This window comes from Momordica charantia (assembly GCF_013281855.1).
Source record: "Momordica charantia cultivar OHB3-1 chromosome 5 unlocalized genomic scaffold, Mcharantia_2.0 BLBB01000005.1, whole genome shotgun sequence".
NCBI lineage: Eukaryota > Viridiplantae > Streptophyta > Magnoliopsida > Cucurbitales > Cucurbitaceae > Momordica > Momordica charantia.
In genome coordinates, this window is record NW_028275163.1 from 20933078 (window position 1) to 20958171 (window position 25094).

The 25094-nt window shown below is 33.5% G+C and overlaps 3 protein-coding genes across 4 annotated transcripts; 2 read left to right on the top strand and 1 right to left on the bottom strand.

Annotated features, from left to right (window-relative positions):
• Positions 1 to 3076: 3076 nt before the first annotated feature.
• LOC111024854 (Plastid-lipid associated protein PAP / fibrillin family protein) lies at positions 3077 to 8190 on the bottom strand. Its single transcript, XM_022302658.2, has 7 exons — positions 7800 to 8190; positions 7422 to 7543; positions 7250 to 7330; positions 7044 to 7140; positions 5703 to 5919; positions 4578 to 4630; positions 3077 to 3470 (listed from the first exon to the last, which is right to left on the bottom strand). Exons 1-7 carry the CDS (start codon positions 8037 to 8039, stop codon positions 3375 to 3377), a joined length of 906 nt encoding a protein of 301 aa, XP_022158350.1. The 5' UTR covers positions 8040 to 8190; the 3' UTR covers positions 3077 to 3374.
• Positions 8191 to 9061: 871 nt separating this feature from the next.
• POLD2 (DNA polymerase delta small subunit) lies at positions 9062 to 18963 on the top strand. Of its 2 annotated transcripts, XM_022302651.2 has the most exons (14): positions 9062 to 9287; positions 9525 to 9654; positions 10159 to 10265; positions 10373 to 10496; positions 11106 to 11213; positions 15960 to 16075; positions 16151 to 16234; positions 16782 to 16850; positions 16953 to 17024; positions 17098 to 17189; positions 17288 to 17415; positions 17612 to 17713; positions 17830 to 17897; positions 18429 to 18963. In XM_022302651.2, exons 1-14 carry the CDS (start codon positions 9231 to 9233, stop codon positions 18483 to 18485), a joined length of 1314 nt encoding a protein of 437 aa, XP_022158343.1. In that variant the 5' UTR covers positions 9062 to 9230; the 3' UTR covers positions 18486 to 18963. The 2 variants fall into 2 exon arrangements, with proteins under 2 accessions (XP_022158343.1, XP_087980355.1); XM_088124229.1 differs by lacking the exons at positions 9062 to 9287; positions 9525 to 9654 and adding an exon at positions 9719 to 9947.
• A 1394-nt stretch (positions 18964 to 20357) lies between these two features.
• On the top strand, positions 20358 to 22261 carry LOC111024849 (uncharacterized). The gene is made up of 2 exons (XM_022302649.2): positions 20358 to 20792; positions 22006 to 22261. The coding sequence occupies exons 1-2, from the start codon at positions 20478 to 20480 to the stop codon at positions 22093 to 22095; spliced, it is 405 nt and encodes a 134-aa protein (XP_022158341.1). The 5' UTR covers positions 20358 to 20477; the 3' UTR covers positions 22096 to 22261.
• The last annotated feature ends 2833 nt before the right edge of the window (positions 22262 to 25094 follow it).

Here is a 25094-nt window from a genome sequence, read left to right on the forward strand (position 1 = left end):
TTCATTTTTCATTTTTGAACATATTTGCAGTTTTAACGTGGAAATTAGATAAAATTTTGTTTTGTTTATTCCCAATGGATGGTGGCAGTTGCTAATGTCTTTTTCAAAGTGCTCATTATCAAGGAAAAATTAATTAAGTTGATTAATTAAATCGGTTGGCAAATCAAGCTAGAACGTGTTCATCCACATTAATTCTTAAATAATTAATTCCTTTTCTTGCAAGAATTACATGTATTAATATATAATTATTAAATTATATAAAGAATATAAGTCGCCTCCCAATGGCTATATATGCAACTATTTTGGGAATTTAAAAATCAATTTATTAAATACGTTCAAATATGCCTTTCCTCTCATTTGCCCTTTTTTTTCCTTATTAAATGAATGACGAAAAGAATAACAAGGGAGAGAGAATAATATAATGAGAGATAAGAATTGGGCTAGTTTTTTAATTACCGAATCTCATACCATAGCAATTTTTTTAGAGTAATTTTAACTTATCTTAATTCATGAACTCCTTTCGATAATTATCCTATTTCGTTCATGTCGCAAATGTCACTAGAAAAACAATGATATAGTTTTGTTCATTGGATAAATTCTAACTAAGTTGACATAAATAAGAAGACGATTAAATAGACTAATTGAGAACGTGCGTCATACTAATAATATACTAATGGTGTTAACGTATGTGAGTAAATAGAAGCTAACATGAACGATAATAGATCGTGTTTGAAGTAACAAATTAAAAACCATGGATCTATAAAACTAGATTTTTTTACTATTTTTTTTTCCTTGAGGGAGGATACCAATGTCGTAATAGTTGAGCCCATGTTACAAATTTCAATGGTAGTTACTATTTTATTTTTGTTATAATCCAAATATTGTATTGAATATTGAATAATTATTGTGTAAAAAACACAACAAGTTTCAATTATTAGGTACAATATAAGGTATTAGGTTTAAATACTGTGTCCGTAATGTATTTTGATTTTGGTTCATTTTGATTCTTGTTTTGACCCTCATACTTTAAACTTAATTTATTTTAGTATTTGTACTTTCAAAACATCGGTTTTGGTCTTTGTACTTTTAAAAAATAACTGATTTGGTTCCTATTTGCAAAATTTCAATACAAATTTTATATAGAATGAAAACTTTTTAATATAAATTTATAACTACATTTCAAAAATAATTTAGTGAGTAAAATGGTTACATTTTTAAATACATAATTAAAAAAAAAATTTAGTAGACAAGAAAAAAGTTCTTCAGATTCATAGACAGAACAATATTTTTTCTGTTATAAAATAGACATTGTGAAAGTACATGGAAGAAATAAACAGCGGAAAGATAGTATTTAAGCCTACATGTATTATAATATGTCATGATTCCTAAAATTTCTGTGAGTATGCTAATTCTAATATTTATAGATTATGTATGATGTATGGGATCCTTTTGTTTTATCTCACATAAATAAAAATAATAAAGATTGATTTGCCGCCTGTTTATGAAGCCGGCCAAGAAAAAAAAAAAAAAGAAGATATGGAAACAAACTTCTCAAGCTATCCACGACAAGATAATTATTATATATATATATATAAAATAAAAATGTGTCTTTTTCTTTTCAAATAGTAGTATTTACACTAGATTAAAAATAATAATTTTTTTTATGAAATTGAAACAAGTAAAATTGTAAAAATAATAAATAAAGTAATGAGAGAAAGTATGTGTAGAGATATTAGTAAGATAATTTGTATGGATAGAGAGGAATTAGTGAGAGAAAGTGCATGAGGAGAGAGATTTGTAAATTGAGTAGAGAACATGTGTAGCATTATTGAGAAACTAGTAGGAGAAAATGTGTTAAAAGAGAGAGATTGGGAAAATAAATAAGAAAAATACTTAGTGCTCACGATCCAGCACCTATTTTTTTATTAACCATATTAAATTTTTGATAAGTAGGAGAAAAAATATGAAAGAAGATTATTTTATTATTTTTCTTATACTAAAAGTTGTCAATTTTTTATTAATGATCATCGTAAAGATGAGTGTTGACTGATGAATACTTAAATATTGTTCTAAAAATAATCGTTGAGATAAAATATGTGTAAAAAGTAATTGGTACGAATAAATGTATACCATGAGAGATTAGGGGATGAAGCCACAAAGTGTTTGAGATTGAAACACTCATAGGAGACCAATAAATTATATTTTTATTTTTATTTCCGAGAAAATTATACGTTTAGTTATTGAAATTGCTTTAATAATTTTTGAAAGTTTAAGTTTAGTTTATTTATTTATTTATTTTTTTAATAAAATTTGATTAGTACAAAAAAAAGAACCGGAGTTTAGTTCGAACCTCCCTACTTTTCCTTTTTTGAATTTCGCTGCTATTGTTTAGAAAAGAAAGAATTCAAAAAATTAGAAATAAAAAAAAAGTAAAGAAATTCTTGATTGCATCAAGAATCCCATTTTGTTTGAATTCGGTATGGATAAAAGATCTTGCTATGTTATACTATTCAATTCTCGACGATGAATCGCTTTTATAGCTCAGATATTGTTATTCATGATATTTTAATAGGATTCGAGTTTGATAAATTTTTTAACTTCAAAATTTCAATTATTAAAAAACAGTTTTACTGCAATCGGAACACCCTGAAACAAGTTTTGATACGTGCAGACAATTTGGATAAGAGTCATGTTTATCTCACAACTATAACTATTTCTAGAAAAATCATAAAATTCTAAAATTCATAAAAAAATTATATTTAAATTAACAAATAAACATTTATTCAATATTATCTACATTAATAATATATATATATAGATTTTTTTATCAAACGTGTATAAGTATTTATTCATCTCTTATGTCAACATCCAACTACTTAAAGATGTAAAAATGTCAACTCGTGGATGGCAATTTAATACCTTGCTTATTTCATGAGTACTTGAATTTCTAATACAACCAATGTTGTTGTTATTATTATTATTATTATTATTATTATTATTATTTTCAAAGAGGTGCAATATTTTTGAAGCAAAGAGATAAACATTAGAGACCATAATCTTAAAACATGATCCGAAGAGAACAAAAACAAAGATTCTTCCATTTATTCAAGGGAGAAGCCATCCATGACCCTAGCTTGTTCTATTTCTATCCTAAAATCAAATAATTATTTTACACTTGAGCCATTATTTAAAATTCACTTCTTGAATTGCATATATAAATAAACCCTCCTTGAATTTTTCACTTTTGGATTTGTTCTATGGCACCAAAGAACTCGTTAATTGCTCTGTATTCACTATTCATAAAGTGAAAAGGAAAAAAAGAGAGAGAGAAATGGGATTTGATTAAAACCAAAATGCAAAGAAAAAAAATGACATTAGCTTTCATAGTCTGTTGCGTTTGGCTCCAGGGGAGATGGAGGAGAATCCAACCTTGTGAGAACTTCAGGCACCCCAGCAGTATCTCTAACAATCTGTACCAATCCCAAACCATTTTCATAATTATTCACTATTCAGATTCTTCAACCTTTCAAATACAATTTCATATTTCAAAGATTTTAACGACCAACTTTGGTTTTCAGTGGATGGAAGTATAATGGGAAAGGAAAGTGGGAGTAGATGGTGGTGCTTTGGGGAAGTTTTCAATGTCTTACAATGTGATGGTGGATAAAGTCAAAAAGAGAGTGAGTTGTGCACTGATACTAGAAGAAATTTGAATAGGAAAATGAGTTGAGGTTGTGATAGGCCTATTGAACAATATTCTATTAATCACAACACAAAACAAGGAATCTTCAGCTCTTCGAGAGGCCGAGAACTCTCCTCTCTCAAAGAGTAACTCTCCGACTCCCTCCTCTAGAAATATCCCTTCCTCACGACCTATTGTGTGACCTCCTATGACCCCCTATTACGGAATTGGGGGCAACTCTAGTGCACGGCCTCTGGAAAAGGCTAACTAACTTCTCTCATCCCCATCATCATTCTTCGTTTTGCTTTTCTTTCTTCGAATGTAAATAAACCGTATGGAAGGTGGCTCCACGTTCCCATCAGGTTGTTGCTGGAAACGGTTGGTTATGTTTGGATAAAGGTATAGACAAACAAGTTTGATTGTGTTGGAATCAAGTGTTGCTTTCGGTGAGGTCACTGGTTTACAAATTGGGTGATGATGATGCTAGGATTTTGGATGTTAAGTTGTGTTCAAAGATTTGGAAAGGAACTTGTTTGATCAGCACGTTTAGGGAGTGTCTCAATACGATGGAGAGGCTGCAATGAAGATTTCTTTATTGGAGCTCAAATCATTTTCAATGTTCATTATGTTTGGCGGATAGTGAAAATTTTGTTCCTTGTATAGTTTTCTTGTTCTTTCAGTAGGAGTTTGTTTGAATCGTTATATATTCTCCTTCCTATTCCTTCTAGAATAAGTGAAGCTTTTCCTTCCTATCAGAAAGTCATTGTCAAGTTCAAAAGACAGCGCTGTGTATTCATAGTTGTACTAAATAAAAATACCAACTCGGCCGTCAAAATTAAACATGATCAATAAAACAGATGATGGGAAGTTGTGATCCAATTAGAAAAGTACTTACTAGAATTTCTTCATCGAGATAAGAAATCATGAGGAGCCTCTGATAAGATCCATCTGCAGGCATAAAGGTAAAGAGCTTTAACACGGAGACAAAACAATTAGAATAGAGCTCATATTTGTTCGCTTCTAAGATTATTGATTCTGTATTTAATACAGCATATGCTGGAAGGGAAATTAACATCAAATGAGAGAAGAAAGGATCAGATGTGACGCTATCAAAACATGATAAAACTTAACACCCATCCCATTGCATCAGATGAGAAACATCCAAGATCATGAAAAGAAACATCCAAGATCATGAAATCTTTTCAGACTTGCTACGCAGAGTCCAAAATGTCAAACTATAATATTAATGATTGGAACTTAAATTGCTACAAGGATTCTCATAGCTGTTTAACTTTCTTAGTGAATGTTAATTGAAAGATAATCTCAAAAGTCCTGGGCTTATGCTAAGGAGAATCCTCATCTCCCTCAAATTTCGTACCACGACTTCTCCCTTTAGATGAATGAATATAGCTTTCTTACTAACAAGTTCGTTTCATAATTACAATTGATGTGATAAAACGCATTTAGACATTGCACAAACTATATTCAAACTTATAGAATTAATGAGCCACAAGCTTTGTGTTTTCACAATCAGTTTTACCGTGACTAATAGATAAAATATCAAACTAAAAGTCATTGATTAAAAGACTTAGTTTCAGATTATGTTAAGTCCAGAATGGCTAGAACAGTAGAATTTATGAAAGCAACAGGACCTCTCAATGGCTTTCCATATTGGATGGATGAAATAAATATAATATTAGCAATCAAATAACCAGGGATGAAGAATGAAAATAATCTGAAAAAAGGAACAGGAGCTGATTCCCCAGGCTGTACATCAACAGGCAGATACAAAGAACTGAGCTATATTTAGAAAAGGAAGATCAACACGGAAAACAATCATCATAGGATAAAAGGTGAAAGCAGAATTCCCAAAATGTTAATAGACAACATCTAGTCACCATTTCAATAATGTTTGAGAAAGTAACTAGATTTCGAATTACCTAAATAATCTACCTATGGAGATTTATTGTAAGCTTAAATTAATTGACAAAATAAAATAAATCATGAAAAAGAATCATACTTAGAGGAACTCTTAGCCCGCCAGCCATGATATCTTTGATAGGAACTGGAAGTTGCTGCATTGTGTTTACAGCCTGATTATATGCACCTTTTACCTGTTGTGGTACTGCTTCTTCAATAACAGAAGGTGTTTCAAGTATACCTTCAATATATTCCTCTTTCAACCGCAAAGGTCCCTCCACAGATAACTTGGTGGACAAAATAATTTTGCTTTCTATCTGCATTTGCCAGTAGTAGAACGTTAAATCATAGGCCACTAATCCCAGAATATAAAACAACATTAGCTGGCAAAGAAACTAATAAGAGTTGATTCAACGTTTTAAAACAATACACATGGCAGGGTATGAAGCTCCATCGAAGGGTGAAATAATAGGAACTGTCATGACCATGTTCAGTTATCTTAGCTTGGCTGCCTCTGTACTTACTACCAACTTCAGTGGAGAAAGGCTTCAAATTGACAGTGAGATGGCACTTGGCATCGTTCCACCCCATCGGGGAAGGGACGTGAGGGAGGGAGGTTAAACAACAAATTGTTAATATTATCTTCAACTGTTCAAAATGTTGGAACTGAAGAACTCAAATTTAGAAGAAATTTTTACACGAGAGGTCACAGAAAGACTTCCTTTTCCGTTGGTGTCTTCTCCAACTTCTATTTGGAGTTCCCTCTCTACACACTTCCGTAATTGTTCCCAGGCAACTATTACAATAAATTGAGGTGCTTTTATGTAACCTAAGCTGGAGCTTATAATTAATCACCCCTAGCAACTATTATGTTGGGAAGGATGTCTTATCTTCTCTATCTTATCTATTCTTTTTATTTAATGCAATTTTATCCCCAACAGTATATGTACACACATATATATATCACAAGTCCAAACAAAATAGATTATTTTCATGCAGCATTAAAAGCAATAATTCTTTTCTACAAGATTTAATATTCAACAGTCATATAAGTTACAACACAACTGAATGACTATCTATCTCCTCCGTATCAAATTAACTAAGTCTAATAGCTGCAACAAAACAATAAAAGCTTATTTCATCTAAACTCTTACAGAAGATTTCAGCTTGGGAAAAAGTTACATTACAAGCATGAGTAATGCAACACAATTTATGCTAAGAGATTTTTCGGTGTGGACAAAATCATATTGTTTCAACAGACAATGCAACTACGTAATTTTTTTAAAAACGGGCCAGGACATCTGATAGAATATCTGAGCAACTAGATAACGAGAGTTTATTTTCCCTTTTTTTGATCAAACAAATAATGGCACAGGTAATGATTCATACAGGTCAACGGAAAACTGAATACTTGAATATAGTTTCAAGCACTGAGGATTACCAAGTTTAATAGCTTAACATTAGCAGTAATATTAGCAGTTCCATCTTTGATAACAGCATCCAGTTTTGACAAATTAGCCAGAGTTGACGGAAAACCCCTACAAGAATAAATATTCACAGCCAGGACGAACTCAAATTCTCATAATCAGTGTAACTTCACAATGTGACAATGGAAAAGAAATAGTAACTTAAAAAACATTTACATACTGAAATATTAATGTAGCAGTCAATCCTGGGCTTCCAGATCCAAACCATTCAAAATTCCATTTACCTTCCAGAAAAGGAGACCTGGACAGCTGAAACATACAAGTAAAAACACCCAAAGCCCATAGAAAATACATTCAAAGAAAGGGGGAAAAGAAGTCTAAAAGGAACCTACGTTGTTGGTCGAGGAGTTGGATTAAGACGCTCAAGACCAGTTATCCTCTCATTCACATCAATTCGCTGCATATCGGTTGTTTTTCCAGTAACTAAAGCCTCAAAACCTCCAGAATCTTTGAACTGAAACAATGGATCTACATTAGAAACAACAAAATTAAACTCAATACTACGAAAATGAAACCGTACGAACACGGATGCAGAGACGCATGTCACTGATCAACAAACTATCATCATAAGATCAACACACTTGCACTAGACGGAGTGCCACAAAGTTCAATTCATACTCATAAAGGTTGCACGATCATTGAAGTGAAACAATAATTAATTCATCGCGCAACAAATTTTTAAGCAACTAAAATCCAACGCTGGTACTCACAGCCAACAGAAGCGATTCTTTAGCAGAAAGCCTCTCCATCTCCTTTGCATAAATCGCCGGAGCTCCCTGTGCAGCCTGCTGAACCATAGCTCTACACGGCTGTCTTCGGAGAAGTCTCCTGCGGCTGCAACGGCCACTGTACGGCAACCTCGAGCACAAAACCAAGGAAGGTACGGTGTTGGGAGGAAGCGGCGGTGAACGACAGGAGCAAATTGAAGACACTGAGGGGAGAGAAGCCATTGGAGGCGATTGGTTTGAGTTGGAACAGCGATTTGGGGATTGAAATAGTGAATCGAAGAAGAGAGAGACGGGGAGGAGAGTGGCGATGGAAGAGAAATCCGCAGCATTGCTTCCGTACCGGAGAGTCTCTCCCCTGGCCAATGAACTCCCGGCGTGTGGCTATGGAAGATTTTCTTTCTTATGGTTAAAACTTAAAAAGGCCTTACTTCAACTGTCCAACAATATAACAGTAATGCTCGTATTGGCATTTTCAACCTCATCTTCCTATAAAAATATTGAGTAAAATTAATAAAATAGTAATCATATTTAATTTTTTTTAAATATAGTACTTTTATTTTATAAAAAAAATCAATATCAATTTTTAAAATGACTTCATCCAAGTATTATATATTTGTAATATATTTAATTACTGATATATATATTTGTAATATATTTAATTATTGATATATGTATGTGATATACTGACAATATTTATGTGATATACATTTAATATACTATTTATATTAGTGTTGATGTAATATGCATGTGATATACATCTGAACATACTACTTATATGAGTGTCTTTGTCATCGGTATGTAATATACATTTAATATACTACTAATATAAGATATGAGTGGATGATATACTACTGATATAAGTGAAAATTTGTGTTATATTTAAAAATTTTTAAAAATTTTTAATATCCACTGTACTTTTACTCAAAAATAATTTTTTTAATATAAAGTTATGATTATATTTGGAGGAATATAAATTAATTATTTTCAACGACTTGATCGGAAAGGGTGCCTTAATCGTATAATTATTCGTCAAATTCTCATATCTCGGTGAATAGTCGGGACAGGGAGCGATATCCAAAATTTAGAGAATCTATCTATTGGTTCCATTTAAAGAAACGAAGGATCTAAATAAATCAATCTTTTTGTTGATTGGGTTTGTACTGTGGGTCTATGATTTTCAACCCCGCGAGGCGGGCGGGAGTACGGACAAAATTCAAGAGAAAACCCAACCAAAATAAAAATGAGAAAAAAGCCGAACCGATTTTGGAGGGGAAAGAGAGTGAAAATTCCGCCATTTTTGAAGCACTGGAGCGAGAACTTCCCAAGTTCTACCCTACCAATTCTGGTTCCAACTTCCAAAGACTAAAATTTATCTGCAACCTAAAATTTCTCTTGTTCGTTCTCTTCTTCGCAATGGGAATCGACTCAGAGAAGAATTTCCAGCGCAAGCAGTGTTCCTATCAAATATCGGTATCTCTCACCCTCTTCTGTTTCTTAGTTCGTTGTTCATATCCCCAAAAGTTGTGGCTTTCCCGCCTTTTTTTCGGCCCAGCTTGGCTACTTTGGAAATGCGAGGAATTTTATTTGCTTTGCTTCGTTTTCGTATTCTGAGTTAACCAAGGTTGAGGAAGGCCGGAAAAGGGACGGGAATTGGGAACTTTTAACCCCTTTTTTTTTTGTGTCTTAAGTGGGATTTATTAATTGTAGGATGAGCAATACAATATTCAGAACGAGACGTACAGGGGCCAGCTATTTAGTCATATTTACTTTGCTCGACTCCACTTGATGAGAACGATTCTCTTATCACTCGTCTCTAAGTGGAAACCTCATTCACCAGGTATTCGTTTTCCCCCTTTCAATTTGTATGTCATAAGCGAGCGTCTGCTCTTTTTTCTTTCTATTGTAAGTTTCTGTTATGTTCGTTTTTTCCTTTATTTTGTTATCCCAAGAACATTTCCTGTAAATTGTGGTGAGCTGTAGTTTGATTTAGCTATTTGATGCCATGAGAAGTCATGATGGAAGTAGATTTTGTTGTGCGATGAGTGGGTACATCATAATTCCTGGTTTTGTGGTCCTTCAATCTGTTTTGGTCCTTTTTGGCGACTTTTGGCATCTTAACACATTCAAAAGGTTAGTGTTTTTATTGGAGTGGTTGAATTCAATTTAGGGTGGATTTAAACCAAGCCTTACTTTGAATTGCTTTTTAGTTATTCGTCATGCATTGTAAGTTGTGACTGTTTAAGCATTGTACTTTAAATCACTATTCAAGGTTGAAGCAATTTCAAGAGGAATAGGTTTTATGGAGTAGTTAAAAAATTGTCTTCAACACAATGTCTTGCAGTTTGTACTATAATAGAATTGGAGGAAGGCAAGGAATGCATCATCATAGGAACCGTCTACAAGCATATGAAACTTAAACCTACCATTCTGGATGAGTATTCAAAGGAGGTAATATACTTCAAAGTTCAAACAAATATGTGAACTACCCTCTTTACGGCTCTCTTATGGTTTTGGTGTTATGGGATTGGATTGAGACACTTAAATGGAATGTACAGAGATCTGCCACCCCACTTGTTAAGCCTCATAACTTTATGCACCCAGATGATCAACTAGTTTTGGAAGATGAAGGTGGGAGAGTCAAGCTTTCTGGGGCCGTGCTACCTTCTGTATATGTTACAGGTCCGTTCACACAGCCTCAAGGAATTGCATAAAATTATGACAAATTTTTAAAGCATGTTGATACATGTTGTACCTATTCATCCTTGAACTTACTTCTCTTTTAACTTAGTATGAGTTGATCCATGTTGTATTTGTTGTTGCAAAAATGTATTGTTTGTCGTCAGATATTGTGCATACAAATTGTAACTTGAGCAGCTATTATTATTTGTTTAAAATCATATTCTGCTGTATGGAAAATTAACTTTTATATTTAAGGAATTGCATAAAGTTATCAATTTTTTTGAGCATGTTGATGTATTTTCTAATACGCATGCCAGGGATTGTTATTTGTTGTTTCAACAAATGTATTGTTTGTCTTCACATGTTGTGCATGCAAATTATAACTCGAGCAACTATGATTATTTGTTTAAAAGCATGTTCAGCTGTATGGAAAATTAACTTTTTTTTTTTTATATAAGAAACATGTGTATATATTACTCACAAAAAAGAGGTACAACACTAAGGGTAGGGGGCAGAGGAAGACCCAAAAATTAACTTTTTTATTCAAGGAATTGCATAAAGTTATCAATTTTTTGAGTATGTTGATGTATTTTCTAATATGTGTGCCAGGGATTGTTGTTGCATTGCATGGAAAGGAAACTTGCGTCGGTGACTTTTTGGTTTTGGACATCCTAGAAGCTGGCTTGCCACCGCAGATAGAGCAGCCACTCATATCAAGTAATATGTGATTAACCTCCCGCTTCCTTATTTACCGTCTCCATCTTTTTAAATTTGTCCAAGAGTACTTTTTTTGGGGATAAGAAACAGACTTTTCATTAAAACAGGAACAACAAAAAACAGCCTAAGGACAAGGGACAAGATATCCCTTTCCAAAATAACACTAATAGAGAATAGTTCTCCAATCTTGAGTGATTTGAGAGAGACTGTAATTACAAAAGAATTCATGTTCCTATAACACCACCATAATGCCGTAATATGAACACTATCACAAAAAGAATCAAAAGAAATCGTCTTGTCCTCAAAGGATCGCATATTACTTTCTAGCCACAACTGCCATAGGAAGGGTTTGGAGGCACAGTCCCACAACTCTTTACTATTGCCTTGAGCATAAATTTGTCCAAGAGTATTGAATTATAATGAAGTGAGAGAGAGGGTTACTTGTGTATTTCTGTTATGCTTTAATGTAATCAGTTGCTGCCCCCAAATAATTCAATCGGTGTAGTTGCTGAACCATACCGAGGGTTCATTATTGTGTTATATATTAGTTTATGGGTAGAGCTTATAAGAGAATGTCAACATTTTGGAGCCTTGGGGTGTATAGATAAGGGTGATGTTTGTCTGATCGATATTTTTCCACTATCAATTGCAACATATTTTGTGCGGTTGTGGTGGATAGAGAAATAGCCATGGGCCATAGCTCTGAATTCACTTCTGCACTACTTTTTGAGACTACTGGCTGTTTCTCTGAATTCACTTTTGTATTGCTCCTCGAGACCATAGGCTATGCTATTTCTTACCGTGAAGATTATGAGGGCTATTTCTTGGGTTCGCTTCATGGTAACCTGAAGGTTGTTAAACATTTATGGTGAAAGTTTCTGGCAAACTAGGTAAATGGTATAGTTACCTGTTGTTAAAAGGGGGTAGGATTATAGGCACAAAAAATTCTTTTGTTAAAAGGGGGTAGGATTATAGGCACATCTATCGATATGTTTTGTAATAGTGTTTGGTTGCACTCTTCTTGGTGGTGCTATAGGCACAAAAAATTCTTTTGTAATTACAGCCACTCTATGATTTTGCAAGATTGGAGAGCAATTATTGTCTAGTTTTTGGGTGGGGGATCCCTCTTCCCCCCCCGGCCCTTAGGCTGTTTTTCCTTTTGTGGCTTTAATCAAAGGTTTCTTATCAAAAAAAAAAAGGGGGGTAGGATTATTCTTACTAGGCTGTTCTTCCCTACCTTACCTCCCTAATTATTTCATGTTAGTGTTCAAGATTCTTATCAAGGTTGCAATAACCATCCATAAGATTTTAGAGATTTTCTTCACCAAAGGGCCTAAGATAAATAATGGTTATGATGGTTAACGAGGGAGTAACCGTATCCTCAGAAGAATACGACCCCCCAAGTGATTATGACACTTAATGAAGGGGAGTAAGATGCTCTATGGTATAAGGTTTTTAATAATAAAAAGTGGGAAGAGCTTTCCCATCTTTCTTCTGGCCGCATGGAAAATTGGCTTTTGGGAGGAGATTTTAACTCCATCCTTTGGTCCAAGAAAAAATCAAATTACAGAAGGCCCTCCAGAAACATATCCCTATTTAACGACTTTATTGAACATGCTGGCTTCCAAGAAATCCCTCTTTCAAATGGCCTTTGTACTTGGCCTGACTTTAGAGACACTCCTTCCCTCACACTGATCGACCGATTTTTGGCAATAAAGGATTTCCTCAAAAAGTTTCATAATCCTATTGTTAAAAGGTTAGACTATCCCACTTCGTACCATTTCTATCTCCACCTTTCTTTTGGCTTAAACAAATGGGGTCCCACACCTTTTCGCTTTGAGAATATGTGGCTGCAGCACCGTTCTTTTCCCTATTTGGTGGAGTATTGGTTGACAAACACACCATTGAGAGGTTGGCCGGGTCACGGCTTCATCCAAAAGTTGAAGGGTTTAAAGATTGTGATAAAAGCTTGGAGCAAGACTACCGGCAACATTGTACAACAAAAAAATCAGCTCAGCTAGAACTCTCTATTTTGGATGATTTGGAGGAATCATTCAATCTTCAACCGGTTCAAAATGCTTGTAGGAAATCTATTAAAACACAGCTACTTTCTGTAGCAGAAAAGGAGGAGATTATGTGGAGACAACGGTGTAAATCCAGATGGCTTCACAAAGGGGACCACAACACTTCCTTTTTCCACCGAATTATGGCAGCCAAAAGAAGAAGAAGCACTGTTACAGAGGTTATTTCCAAATCTGGTAGAAGCCTTTTGAATGAAACTGAAATTGAAGGAGGATTTCTTTCCTTTTCCGACAGATTTTACACCAAGAAGATTGGCAATACATTCCTCCCTCACCCAATTGACTGGAGCCCAATCTCCTCTCAACAGAGTACAGATATTGAAAGGCCCTTCATGGAGGAAGAAGTTTGGAAGGCGGTCAAAGATTTAGGCACAAACAAAACCCTGGGACTCAATGGCTTCAGTGTTGAATTCTACAAAAAGTTTTGGAACACCATCAAACCAAACATTATAAGGGTGTTCCAGGACCTTTTCAAGAATGGTATCATAGACTCAAGCCTTAATGAGACTTGTCTCATACCAAAGAAAGTGGATGCCCCAAAAATTGGGGATTTTCGTCCGATCAATCTCATATCATGTATGTACAAAATTATTGCCAGAGTCCTCTCGGGAAGACTCAAAGCTCTATTGCCTCTAACAATCACAGAATTCGAATATGCTTTTGTTGCATATAGACAAATCCTTGATGCATGCCTAATAGCAAATTAGCTCATTGATGATTGGAATAGAAAGAAGAGAAAAGGTGTGGTTATCAAGACATTGAAAAAGCTTTCGACAAAGTCGATTGGGACTTTCTAGATGAGATTCTTGCATCAAAGGGCTTTGGTCCTATTTGGAGAAAATGGATTATGGTTGCATTTCTCAACAAACTTCTCTGTGATCATCAATGGTCGGCCTTGGATTACCCTTCCTCTTCATTATAGTGGTAGATGTTTTCAGCAGATTGCTCTCCCATAAGGCTTTGATGTTGGTAATAACTCCATAGATATTCATCATCTTCAATTTGCACACGACACCATTCTATTCTCCACCTTCGAAGATCGCTCTCTTACTAATATGTTCAACCTAGTTCGTCTCTTTGAAGAAGCATCGGTGTTGACTATCAATCATCAGAAATCAGAAATATGGGGATTAATCTAGAAGACCAAGAGCTGGAACTTTTAACTACGAAATTCGTATGCAAAAGAGGTTCTTGGCCAAATTCCTATCTTGGTTTGCCTCTCAATCGAAAGCATGGATCCCTCTCTTTTCGGGATCCACTGATTGAGAAAGTAAAGAAACGCCTACACTCATGGAAAAATTCCTATATCGCCAAAGGTGGACGACACACCCTCATACAAGCTACCCTAAGTAACCTCCCCACTTTTTATATGTCCTTATTTTCCATGCCAACAAAAGTTGCAGCATCCCTTGACAGCACCATCAAAACTTTGGAAAGGAAATAACGAAAAGAAAAGCTCACATTTAGTGAAGTGGGAGACTGTCGTTCGGCATTTGGAGGAAGGAGCCCTCGGTTTTTACAATGTGAAACAGAAAAATAGAGTGCTGCTTTCAAAGTGGTTTGGAGATATATCAATTAGATGAATGCCCTTTGGAGGAGAGTATTATGCTAAATATGGGAGATCCCCGAGGCACAACAGACTGGGTTTTTCATCCTTAGCAAGGCCCTTGGAAAGCCATTCTAAGACAACAGGACTTCGTTTTTGACAGACTATCTTACAAGATTGATAATGGTTGCAACATCTCCTTTTGGAAGGAACCGTGGCTGAATGGGGACCTCTTATATGACAAATATCCTTTGCTCTGTGTTGTCTTCAGCAAAAGAGGCTGTGGTTAACGAGCTTTGGAATGAAGATCAGGGCAGCTGGAATTTGAAGTTTAGAAGGAACTTTAAACAGGAAAGAATTGAGGAGTGAGCAGTCTTTTCACAACATCTCTCTTCTTTCACATTCATACATGTTGCAGATGTTTTCCTTTGGAACCTTGAACCAGGAGGTCACTTCACCACAAAGTCCCTCATGAAAGACCTTTGTCAACGGCACACATCCCCGCCAACCAGCCTATATGAAGTTGTATGTAAGGATTCTCATCCCAAAAAGATAAAACTCTTAATTTGGAAGTTGAGCCATAAAACAATCAACACAAATGATAAGTTACAATGGAAATTCCCCGATCTATCTGTCTCTCCATAATGGTGTTCGATTTGCAAGGCTGATTTAGAATCCCAAAAAAAAAAAGAGAGCACCTTTTTGTCTCTTGTGACTATGCTGCACGTTTTTGGGTCTTTGAACTCTCAAATTTCGACTGGTATATTGCCCTTCCAATTGACCCATTTCTTTTGATCGAGGCTTCTCTTGGGGGATACCCCTTTAGAAAGGAAAGAAAAAGCTTCTTTGGATGTCATCAGAGCCTTCTTTTGGATAACTTAGAGACAGAAGAATCAGTGCATTTTTAATGGAAAAGAACCCTCCTTTGATAAGTTTTTAGAAGCCATTATCTTTTTGGTTGTTTCTTGGTGTAAATGTCCCCCTTTTCTCACAACTATAGCATTTCTTCTCTCATTTTCAACGGAAAAGCTTTCTGTAATCCCTTTCATAGGCAACTTTTGTAATTTCATATCATCCATGAAATTATTTCTTTCTCTAAAAAAAGAACAAATTTCGCAGGAGAAGATAAGTACGTGGTTTTTGTGTCAGGCCTAAGTATTGGGAGCAGCATCTCTAATCCTCTTCAGTTTCAGCTCCTTGTTGATCATATAACAGGACATTTAGGGGATGAGAAGGTTGGTTTCATCTTTATTTCTCTCTATAGATATTTATCATAATTTGCTAACTTCTTAGAACCATAAACTGAACAGGAACAAGGGATTGCAGCTCAAATAGTTCATGTTGTCATCTGTGGGAATTCTGTTGAAATTCCTTCTGCAGTTTTAAATGGTCAGGTCTGTTTCAATCTGTTAAAGATTTTGCTGAGATCAGTTTAATTCCTTCATCGAGTGTAGTATCTTTTTTGCTATTACTGATACTTATGAGTGTAAAAGAATTGAAAGGCTGATCTTTTTGAAATCTTAGAAGAGCCTTGAATGGAACAACTCCATTTATGGTTGTCCCAATTATAACTTAATATTTTTTTTTTAAAACAAATTAGAACTTACTATGGTTCTCATTTAACAGTGCTATTTAATTATTTCTGTGGAAGAAATTGGCTACAAGATGCCGGTACATATGTTTTGGGACAACTAACACCAACGTGACCATGACATATGTGTGTATCTGATGTTTTCTTAGGAGTATTGTTAAGGGCAGTCTATGCTAAAATTAAATCACACAATTTTCTACTTCCAAGAAGAAAACCACAAAAATTAACGTGAAGTTTGATAGATAAGGATTGGGAAAATTAGGATTTTCCAGTATTCCATTATTTTCTCTACACACTAGTAATATCAGTGATGTTAAGCTTTTGGCTGATGCATACTGTATTCTCCGCAGTATTTATCTACGAAGGACCAAACGAAGCTGATAGAACCTCTTAAAGAGCTAGATATCCTATTGAATCAGGTTCTTATCCAATTGATTCTCAGTTTAACTTTTTATCAAATTTATTTCCCTTTGTCCTCAAATCCTTTCAATCGATTGTAAATCTGCTGTCCTTTTCATTAGCTTGCTGCAGGCGTACCTGTTGACATCATGCCAGGTTCCAGTGACCCAGCCACCTTTTCCTTGCCCCAGCAGGTATTTCTGTTTTTATTTTTTATTTTTTGGTTCATATCAGTTTGGTTTGTCAATAATGTCCTTTTCTTTGCAGCCTTTACACAATTGCCTTTTTCCTGGATCGTCAGCTTACAACACTCTTAGGGCTTGCTCTAACCCTCATTGCTTTGAGCTCGATAATTTCAGGTAACTTGAAAATGTTGGCTCGATAGTGTAACTGTCTCTTAAGTCTTAAGTGTGAACTTGAGTCCCCCACACTTCAATCGACGGTTTTTTTGTTTTAGGTTTCTTGGAACATCGGGTCAGAACATAGATGATCTTGAGAAGTACTCAGAGGCTAAAGATAAGCTTGAATTTATGGAGAGGACACTGAGATGGAGGCATCTGGCACCAACTGCTCCAAATACTCTTGGTAAATTTCCCATTTTTATTTTTGATTTTCCTTGTTTCAAATTTTCAGTTGGTGGATAGGCCACTTGAAACAATCTCTTCTTGAATAGCCATTCCACCATTTAGCTGCACAGCTTAAATTGCAGACAAGTTTATCAAAGTTTTGCAATAATATACAACTTTACCAAATTAGTATTTATGTTATTTGAATCTTGCAGGGTGTTATCCTTTCACTGACCGAGATCCTTTCCTGATTGAGAGCTGTCCTCATGTTTATTTTGTTGGCAATCAGGACAAGTTCGATACTCGCTTAATAAAGGGTATTTTTTTTTTTCTTTAAAACTCCTATATTGACAAGTATAATTTCTGATTTGCTTCTCCTAAAGACTAAATAAATGAGGTAATATATTGTCATATATATATATTTTTAATCCAGGACCTGAAGGGCAGATGGTAAGACTCATTTCGATTCCAAGATTTTGTGAGAAGGGAACTGCCGTAATGGTACTTTTCAGTTGACCTTTACCCAATATTTATACTTTTGTTCCTCATCTCCCTGGTCATTGCTGTTGAACTGCAACATTTCTGGATCAAAGTTTTATTATCCATGCTGGTTGTGAAAAAAAAAATGTTAGGAAGTATTAAGGAGTATCAAGGATAGTGATAGTTTCCATTTATTTTGCTTTAAACCCTATGAACCTCCTTAGTTAAAATGGAGTTCTAAATTAATTATTTGCACGGACTTTAGTAGTTTGAAATAGTGATGAGTTTGATGAGCATTAATCTTATTGATGACATAGCCGTGGCAAGAAGTTGCTGTGCTCAACAAACTGGCCCCAATTTGTTTGAACTTTTTAATGGTCATGCAATCAAATCATAAGTCATCATCTCTCTTTGGTGACTTCATTCAAGTAGAGAGGCTCTTTGAAAATCTTTTTTGTTATTTCCTGGCCCCTAGTCTTTCATATCAATGCAGTTTCCAGATGTCAACTGCGAATGATTCCGAAAATAATATTGTCTTCCTCCCTTTTGCAGCTTAACTTGAGAAATCTTGAATGCCACACCCTGAGTTTTGGGACTGAATTCAGCTGATCATAACGACAAAAGAAACGTTAAAGAGATCGGTAATCCAGTTTCGCGTTCGGTTAATGTTGCTTTTTCAGGAGAGTGAGGATCTCAAAGTACCTGCTTTTAAGAAAGTTTAGAGGTTTCCAGTGGAATGCAGGATCTTCTCCGTTTTCTTAAAAAGTAAACCATCTTGGAGAAGAGCAAATCAAGAGAATGGTGTCATTCCCCAAACATAGGTGAATTCTCAAATTTCTCCCTCCCTCCCCCTCCTCCCCACCCCCCCAGTTTAGGAATTTGTAGTCTAGAATTTTTGGTTTAAAATATTAAAAAAAAAAACCTTGGCTGGCATTGCTGGGTTCATATTATCTGCCATAAAAGCATTTGCTTTTTCTTGGTTGTAACACACATATGGCTTGAATGCTAAATATATTAGTTTAATGGTTGGCCAAATGGTATTGGAGCATCTGAAAAAGTAAAAAGATTTTTGGACCACGGGTTCGAATCTCATGATAGCCTATCACCTATTTGGCTATTACTTATTTGGGATATTAACATTTCATGAGTTTACTCGAACAAGTTAATGTAGTTTCATAATTGACTATGAATCTAACCAAAGTTTTGCAACTTCAACGTAATTGGGTAGTAAATGTACTTCTAGGGGTCATAAGTTTGAATTTTTAAATCAAATTTGTGGTACAGAATTTCAACCAAAATAATATTCAAAATCAATTCATAGAATATGAAAATATCAAAATTTCAAAACCTTAAAGAATATTTTAACACTAGTCAAACATGCCTACAAAATTACTTTATTCAATGTGGGATTGAGGGTGTAATTAAATTTGTGGGAATGCTAGACACCCTTGAAACCAACCAGCCAAGAAGAATATTATACACAAAATACAAGTAATATATATATTACAAACCTAATTTTGCTCGACGAAAACTCGTCCTTGAACTAATATCAAACTTTCAAAATCCTAAAGAATATTTAACACAATTATTAAGGGGTAAATATTAGTTAACATTTATACACATGGGTAAAAAACATATTAAAATTGAGAATAAAATCGAGCTTATATAACATATATATCAATAAATTAATTAATAATATTTTATATTAAACTAAATATTTAGTAGTTAGAAATATATTACTAAACAAACAACATTAAATAAAAAGGTTAAAAATCACATTTGATCCTTGAACTTTTACTAAAAAACGATTTAGTTCCTAAACAATTTAGTTCCTAAATTTTAGTTTGTAACGATTTAATCCCTGTAGTTTAAAATTTGTAACAATTTAGTCCTTATTGTAAAAAAAGATTAAGTGTCAAGTTTTATCCTATAACAATTTAATTTTTCTAATTTATAAATATATTTGGTCACTCCTTAATTTATTAATCTATATATATAACAAACTTAACAAAAAAAATTTCATATTTAAATGACAATGACTAAATTGTCACATATTAAAATTCAATGACTAAATTGTTATCAATTCGAAAGTATAAAGGTTAAATCGTTACAAGCTAAAGTTCAGGTATTAAATCGTTATTTTAGTGAAAGTACGGCCAAAAGCGTTTAAAAAAAACAATGAATTCACATAATTAGGATCCCAATTGGCCAATTAATTTAACAAAGGTCTGGAACTCGAAATATATGATCCGACCCGACCCGACCGGTGAGGAGCGTAGACCAGATCCGTTAGTTACGTCGCCGTCGGTCAAAGGAATCAGATCGGTGTCAGCAAGAACGTGGGAGAAAATTAAAAAATAAATAAATAAAACAGAGTAATTAAATTGTCTTCTTCGTATCCTCAATTATTCATTCCGCAACGGCTATATTCTATCAACTTTTTTTAAACAACAAATAAAAACAAAATTGTTCACTAACACCTACACCACAACGGCTTAATTTCCTCTTTATTTCCAACCCAAAGCCACCTTCGTTTCTCACTCTACAGTTTTTTATTTTTTTTTTTTTGTTCTCTCTCCCCCTCTCTCCTCTCTCTCTAGAATGGATTCTTCGATTGTGGTTAATAGCAGCGTTCAGCACGTGACGAAGAAGTCCTCCGACGAGCTGCTGAGGAAATTTGCTGAAGTGGGGGCGGTGGCGGTGGCGAAGCCGCGGCGGAGGAGGGGCCGGATTGTGAGGGAAAATATTGAGCAGTGCGAGAGCCCTGTTGGCGGCGTTGGCGGCGGCGGAGTTGTTGAGCGGCGGCGGCTGATTCCGGCGGCGGGGAGGAACAAATTTGGGATTGGAAATGGAAGGTCTCAGCCGCTGAGGGTTAGGGATTTCAGAAACAAGTCTATCCTTGGAGCCATTCAAAAGGTAAACTTTTCATTTTATTTCAATTTCAATTTCAATTTGAAATTCCCCCACTTCTTTTTGTGTTATTTTAGTTAAATCCAAATTTTATTAATGGGTTGATTTTAGTTTAATCATGTTATTGAACTAGAAACCAAAAATAATATAATAAGAATGAATTTTTGAAATTGGTTAAATAATCCTTAATTCGAATTTCCATTCCACGTATTGTACTCGAAAAATTTAGAATTGCTATATAAGTTTTGGGTTTTTAATCATCTTTAGATTAGGTTACTTTTTGACTTGATTCGGAGGATTTTATTGGTTATATTTTATGTGATTTTTTTATGGAGTGATAAACAAATTCTAAATTTATTTTTGAAAGGAAGTATTAATTCCACAACAACATTCATCAGATAGAATTGAAAATGAGGAAACAATTAACTGTTTTTTCTTTTAAATTTATTGCACTAGGGTCTATATGAAAGTTTTTTTTTTTTTTTTCTGAAGGCTATATGAAAGGATATTAAAAATAAATATATAGATAATTAAGTTTCATCCTAATTTAGAAATGTGAGCTTCAAAGTATATAGTGGTGGTGATTGATTTAACATGCCACTTTCTTTTTGTTTGGAGGGAAGGAAAAGCAATGAAAATGAAAATTAAAGAAAATTTTGATTGACATTGGGTTGTTTGATTAAGGAGGTGATTAGAGTGGCCCATGAAGAGAGAAAAAAATAATAATAATAATAAAATAATAAAAATATCCATTTTCCATAATTATACTAAAGAAAATACTCGATTTGTTTAACAAGCAAGACCAATCTTATCCTCACTGCTATTCAATATAAATATATAATCTAAAAATATTAAAATGTAAAAAAAAAATGAAACTTTTAAATAATAAGGACTAAACAGATAAAACAGCAAAAGTTATATTAAGCACAATTTATATTAGTTCCTATGGTGTATATGTATAATTTGTTCTACGGAACAATTAATTTTCTAATAAGTTAAAACAGATTTAATTTTCGATGGATGTATTTTCAAATTTTGTTCATTTCAATTTCTATACTTTCAAAACATCTATTTTTGTTCTCGTAATTATTAAAAAGTCAATTTTAGCATAACATTTTACTAACTAACTCGCGAAGTTTGTATTAAATTGGATAAGAAGTAATATTTAAATATATTTTTTAATAATAAATAAAATTATTTTGAGTTTTGTGTGACGCAGACATGGCGAAGAACAGTGGAAGGGGCTTCAAAGATGTTATTAGAGAGACATTACAACACACACAGACGTTTGATAAGTGACATTGTCTGATTTTCTCTCCCTCTTACTATTAAATTATTAGAGGAGGCTCAAAAGTCCATTTTACCCTCCCTATCTTATCTTTAAATATTTATTTAATTAATATTCGAAGCTTATTATGCTTCATAATCATGGTAAAATAAAGTTTAATTTTCTATAAATCTATAGATTGACGTCATGTGTAAGCTTAATTATTCAATTAATCTATAGATTGACATCAATTAAGCTAGATGTTGTCTAATCTATGATAAAATTCTAAGAATTCGTTGATGATTAAATATTATAGAGTTTGATAAATTATTATGTTGGAATTACAGGATTGTAAGTAAGTTGGCTCAAATGATTATGATATTAAAAAAATTAAATTTGTATTAAGTGTGTTTAAATTTAATTTGAAAAAGATCATTTTGTTATTGATAAAGTCACTAATGGCTCTATTATTATTGTTATACATTCTTTTTATTTTTTTTGGGAAAAAAATAGAGTTGCTTAAAGTGGGTAAAAACAACTTAAATCGGAATTTTTTGGGAGGAAAAAAATTATTTACTAATTCCAGCCCTTAAAAAGTAGTTCTCTTTTCTTTCAAATTTTTGGATATTATGGTAAAATGTTCCATTTTAACTGTTTTTTAGACTTTTAATTATCTATGTTCATGTTTGTATATGATAGCTTTGACAAAAAAAAAAAAAAAAAAAAAACTTGAAAGTTTAATAGGATAATAATTATTGTTTCTATAGGCATGACAAATCATAACAAATGTGAAATAAGAAAATTAAAAGGAAAAAAATTGTCAAATATTTGTTTAAATATACTGCGTCCTGTTTTTTTATTGAATTCTAGGAGATCTAACATCATCCATAATAATAATATACTATTACTTCTTTCTCTCCGTCTAAAGTCTCGTAAAATAATCCTTTACAAATTGCCCTCGCCTATACTTTAGCTCGAATGACTTTTGGTCCATCTCAATTGTCATTCAAGCCATTGTAGGATACCTCAAACGTTGTATCAAGATTTCTTTATGTAGGCAAAGTATAGGTCGTCTCTTATTCATACACGAAGTGAATATTGGGCTTGCACCAAAAATCCACAATGTACATTATACATAGTGAAATTTCTTTGAAAAATCCTGAGTAATGACTAGGATTCGCATGACTCATTGTTGTGACTTTCTTTAGCTTCTCATTTAGGGTCGTTTAATTGGGCTTCATATAAGCTTTGTTTTGGGCTTCAACTTGGTTTGATCCAAACCTTATTCGATGATTGTGCTCTAATTCTATAACCTAACACCTAAAATCATATCATGAGACATTTTCTTAAAACTTCATGGGTCCATTTTGAGAAGGATACCTATATATTCAAAATACTAAACCTAAAAATTATCTACAACGCACTCATATTCAATTCCTAAAAATAGTCTTTTACTACGTAAAATTTTCTCACGTCAAACCAGTTTATACACATCTCGAAAATGAGATAACACGTGCAATATTTGAAGCGCTACAAACTTCCGCAAGTAAATTCAAAATTTTTTGAATTTACCTCAAAAAGAAGCAAGTTTGGATTAGATTTGAGAGTGTAGATAAGTGTAGGTAAGAAGGGGTGAGTTAAAACAATAGGCTTGTGATCCAATGCAAAAAGGCAAAAAGAAAAGTGAACTCTCCCCTTCTTCACATGCATCTTGTGCCTTCCCTTTCCCACCTCTCCCCTCCCCTTTTCCTTTTACTGATGGGAGAAAACTACACCCATCCATAAAAGTTTCTCACTCTTCAACCCCTCCCACGTGTCCTCCTCTCATTCGTGTCATCGCTTTTCGGTTCCTCCAAAACTTATCAAATAAGAGAAGGAAAGAATGTAGATGGTAATTTTACATTGTTAAACCTTAAATTATATCGCCAAAGCGAGTATAGTTCAGCAGTAATTGGAACGTTACAGCTTTTAAATCTGCATCTAATGGTTATTAGAAACATTCACTTATATTATGGCAGTTACATTTAATAATTTTTCCTTATTCGTCTCTGTGTATAAACAAATATTTCATTTTTAAATTCAAAGTTGAATCTTTATTAAGAAATTAGGTTATATATATATTAAATTTTTATTTAATAAAACGTGACGAATGCATATAATCCCTTTAACCACCTGAATTTATCGATAAAGATTAAATAAGTAAATTGTTAGTTTTATCAAAACTATCCCTCTTGATCAACTTTTATATGAAGTCATAATCATAACTATAATCTTAAATGCTCAACCACAATTTATTTTGATAATTTAGTAACAAATTGTCGATAAAAATGATGTAATTGTGACAATTGGGTTGCTTTAAGACGATGACGTAAATTTGAAAGAAATTTGAATCCCGATTTGGAAAATGACATGGATTTAAAAAAGGAAAATGCTGATTTAACTAAATTAATATGATATTACGAAGGATAATATTATATAATGCCACTTATTTATTTAAATCTAATAAGCTTTTTTCCTTTACAGTTCAAAAATTTAAAGCGGGGGTTCCAAATTTCCAAATAGTCAAACTCTTACCACCGCTGCAATTTTCATCCAAATTTTCCATTTTTACCGGAAAAAATAAATAAATTTCAAGCTCTCGCTTATTTACCAATTTGATCATTTTTATCTTAATAAAGAGTTGTCAAATGGAGCGGTTGGTATTTAACAGCAATTAAATAGAGGTTGTGAGTTTGATCCTTATCCTACATGTTACCAGAAAAAAGTCTAAAAATCTTAATTATTTTTATTCTACAAACTTTCAACTTATAATTATTTTGGTCTAATGATAATCACCTCAATCATTGTACGTAATTCAAATACGTACTTTCGTGTTTATATATCAACCTTAATTTATAAATTCAAAGTCACGATATCTACGTCAATTTGAATCTAACTCAACTGATTTAGATATCTATCTTCAATTAATAGATCTTGAGTTGAATTTCAATCCTATATATTGTATTAAAAAAAAATCATCATATCCACTTCAAAAATTCAAA

What these genes read in the sequence shown, in the direction of transcription:
- POLD2 (XM_022302651.2), top strand. Translation starts at nt 9,231, where the DNA reads ATGGGAATCGACTCAGAGAAGAATTTCCAGCGCAAGCAGTGTTCCTAT. An exon ending in GACATTTAGGGGATGAGAAG is followed by an intron (nt 16,076 to 16,150) that starts GTTGGTTTCATC and finishes TAAACTGAACAG; the next exon opens with GAACAAGGGATTGCAGCTCA. An exon ending in TAGATATCCTATTGAATCAG is followed by an intron (nt 16,851 to 16,952) that starts GTTCTTATCCAA and finishes CCTTTTCATTAG; the next exon opens with CTTGCTGCAGGCGTACCTGT.
- LOC111024849 (XM_022302649.2), top strand. Translation starts at nt 20,478, where the DNA reads ATGGATTCTTCGATTGTGGTTAATAGCAGCGTTCAGCACGTGACGAAG. An exon ending in TCCTTGGAGCCATTCAAAAG is followed by an intron (nt 20,793 to 22,005) that starts GTAAACTTTTCA and finishes TGTGTGACGCAG; the next exon opens with ACATGGCGAAGAACAGTGGA.
- LOC111024854 (XM_022302658.2), bottom strand. Translation starts at nt 8,039, where the DNA reads ATGGCTTCTCTCCCCTCAGTGTCTTCAATTTGCTCCTGTCGTTCACCG. An exon ending in ACTGCTACATTAATATTTCA is followed by an intron (nt 7,141 to 7,249) that starts GTATGTAAATGT and finishes TTATTCTTGTAG; the next exon opens with GGGTTTTCCGTCAACTCTGG. An exon ending in CGGGCTAAGAGTTCCTCTAA is followed by an intron (nt 4,631 to 5,702) that starts GTATGATTCTTT and finishes TTATGCCTGCAG; the next exon opens with ATGGATCTTATCAGAGGCTC.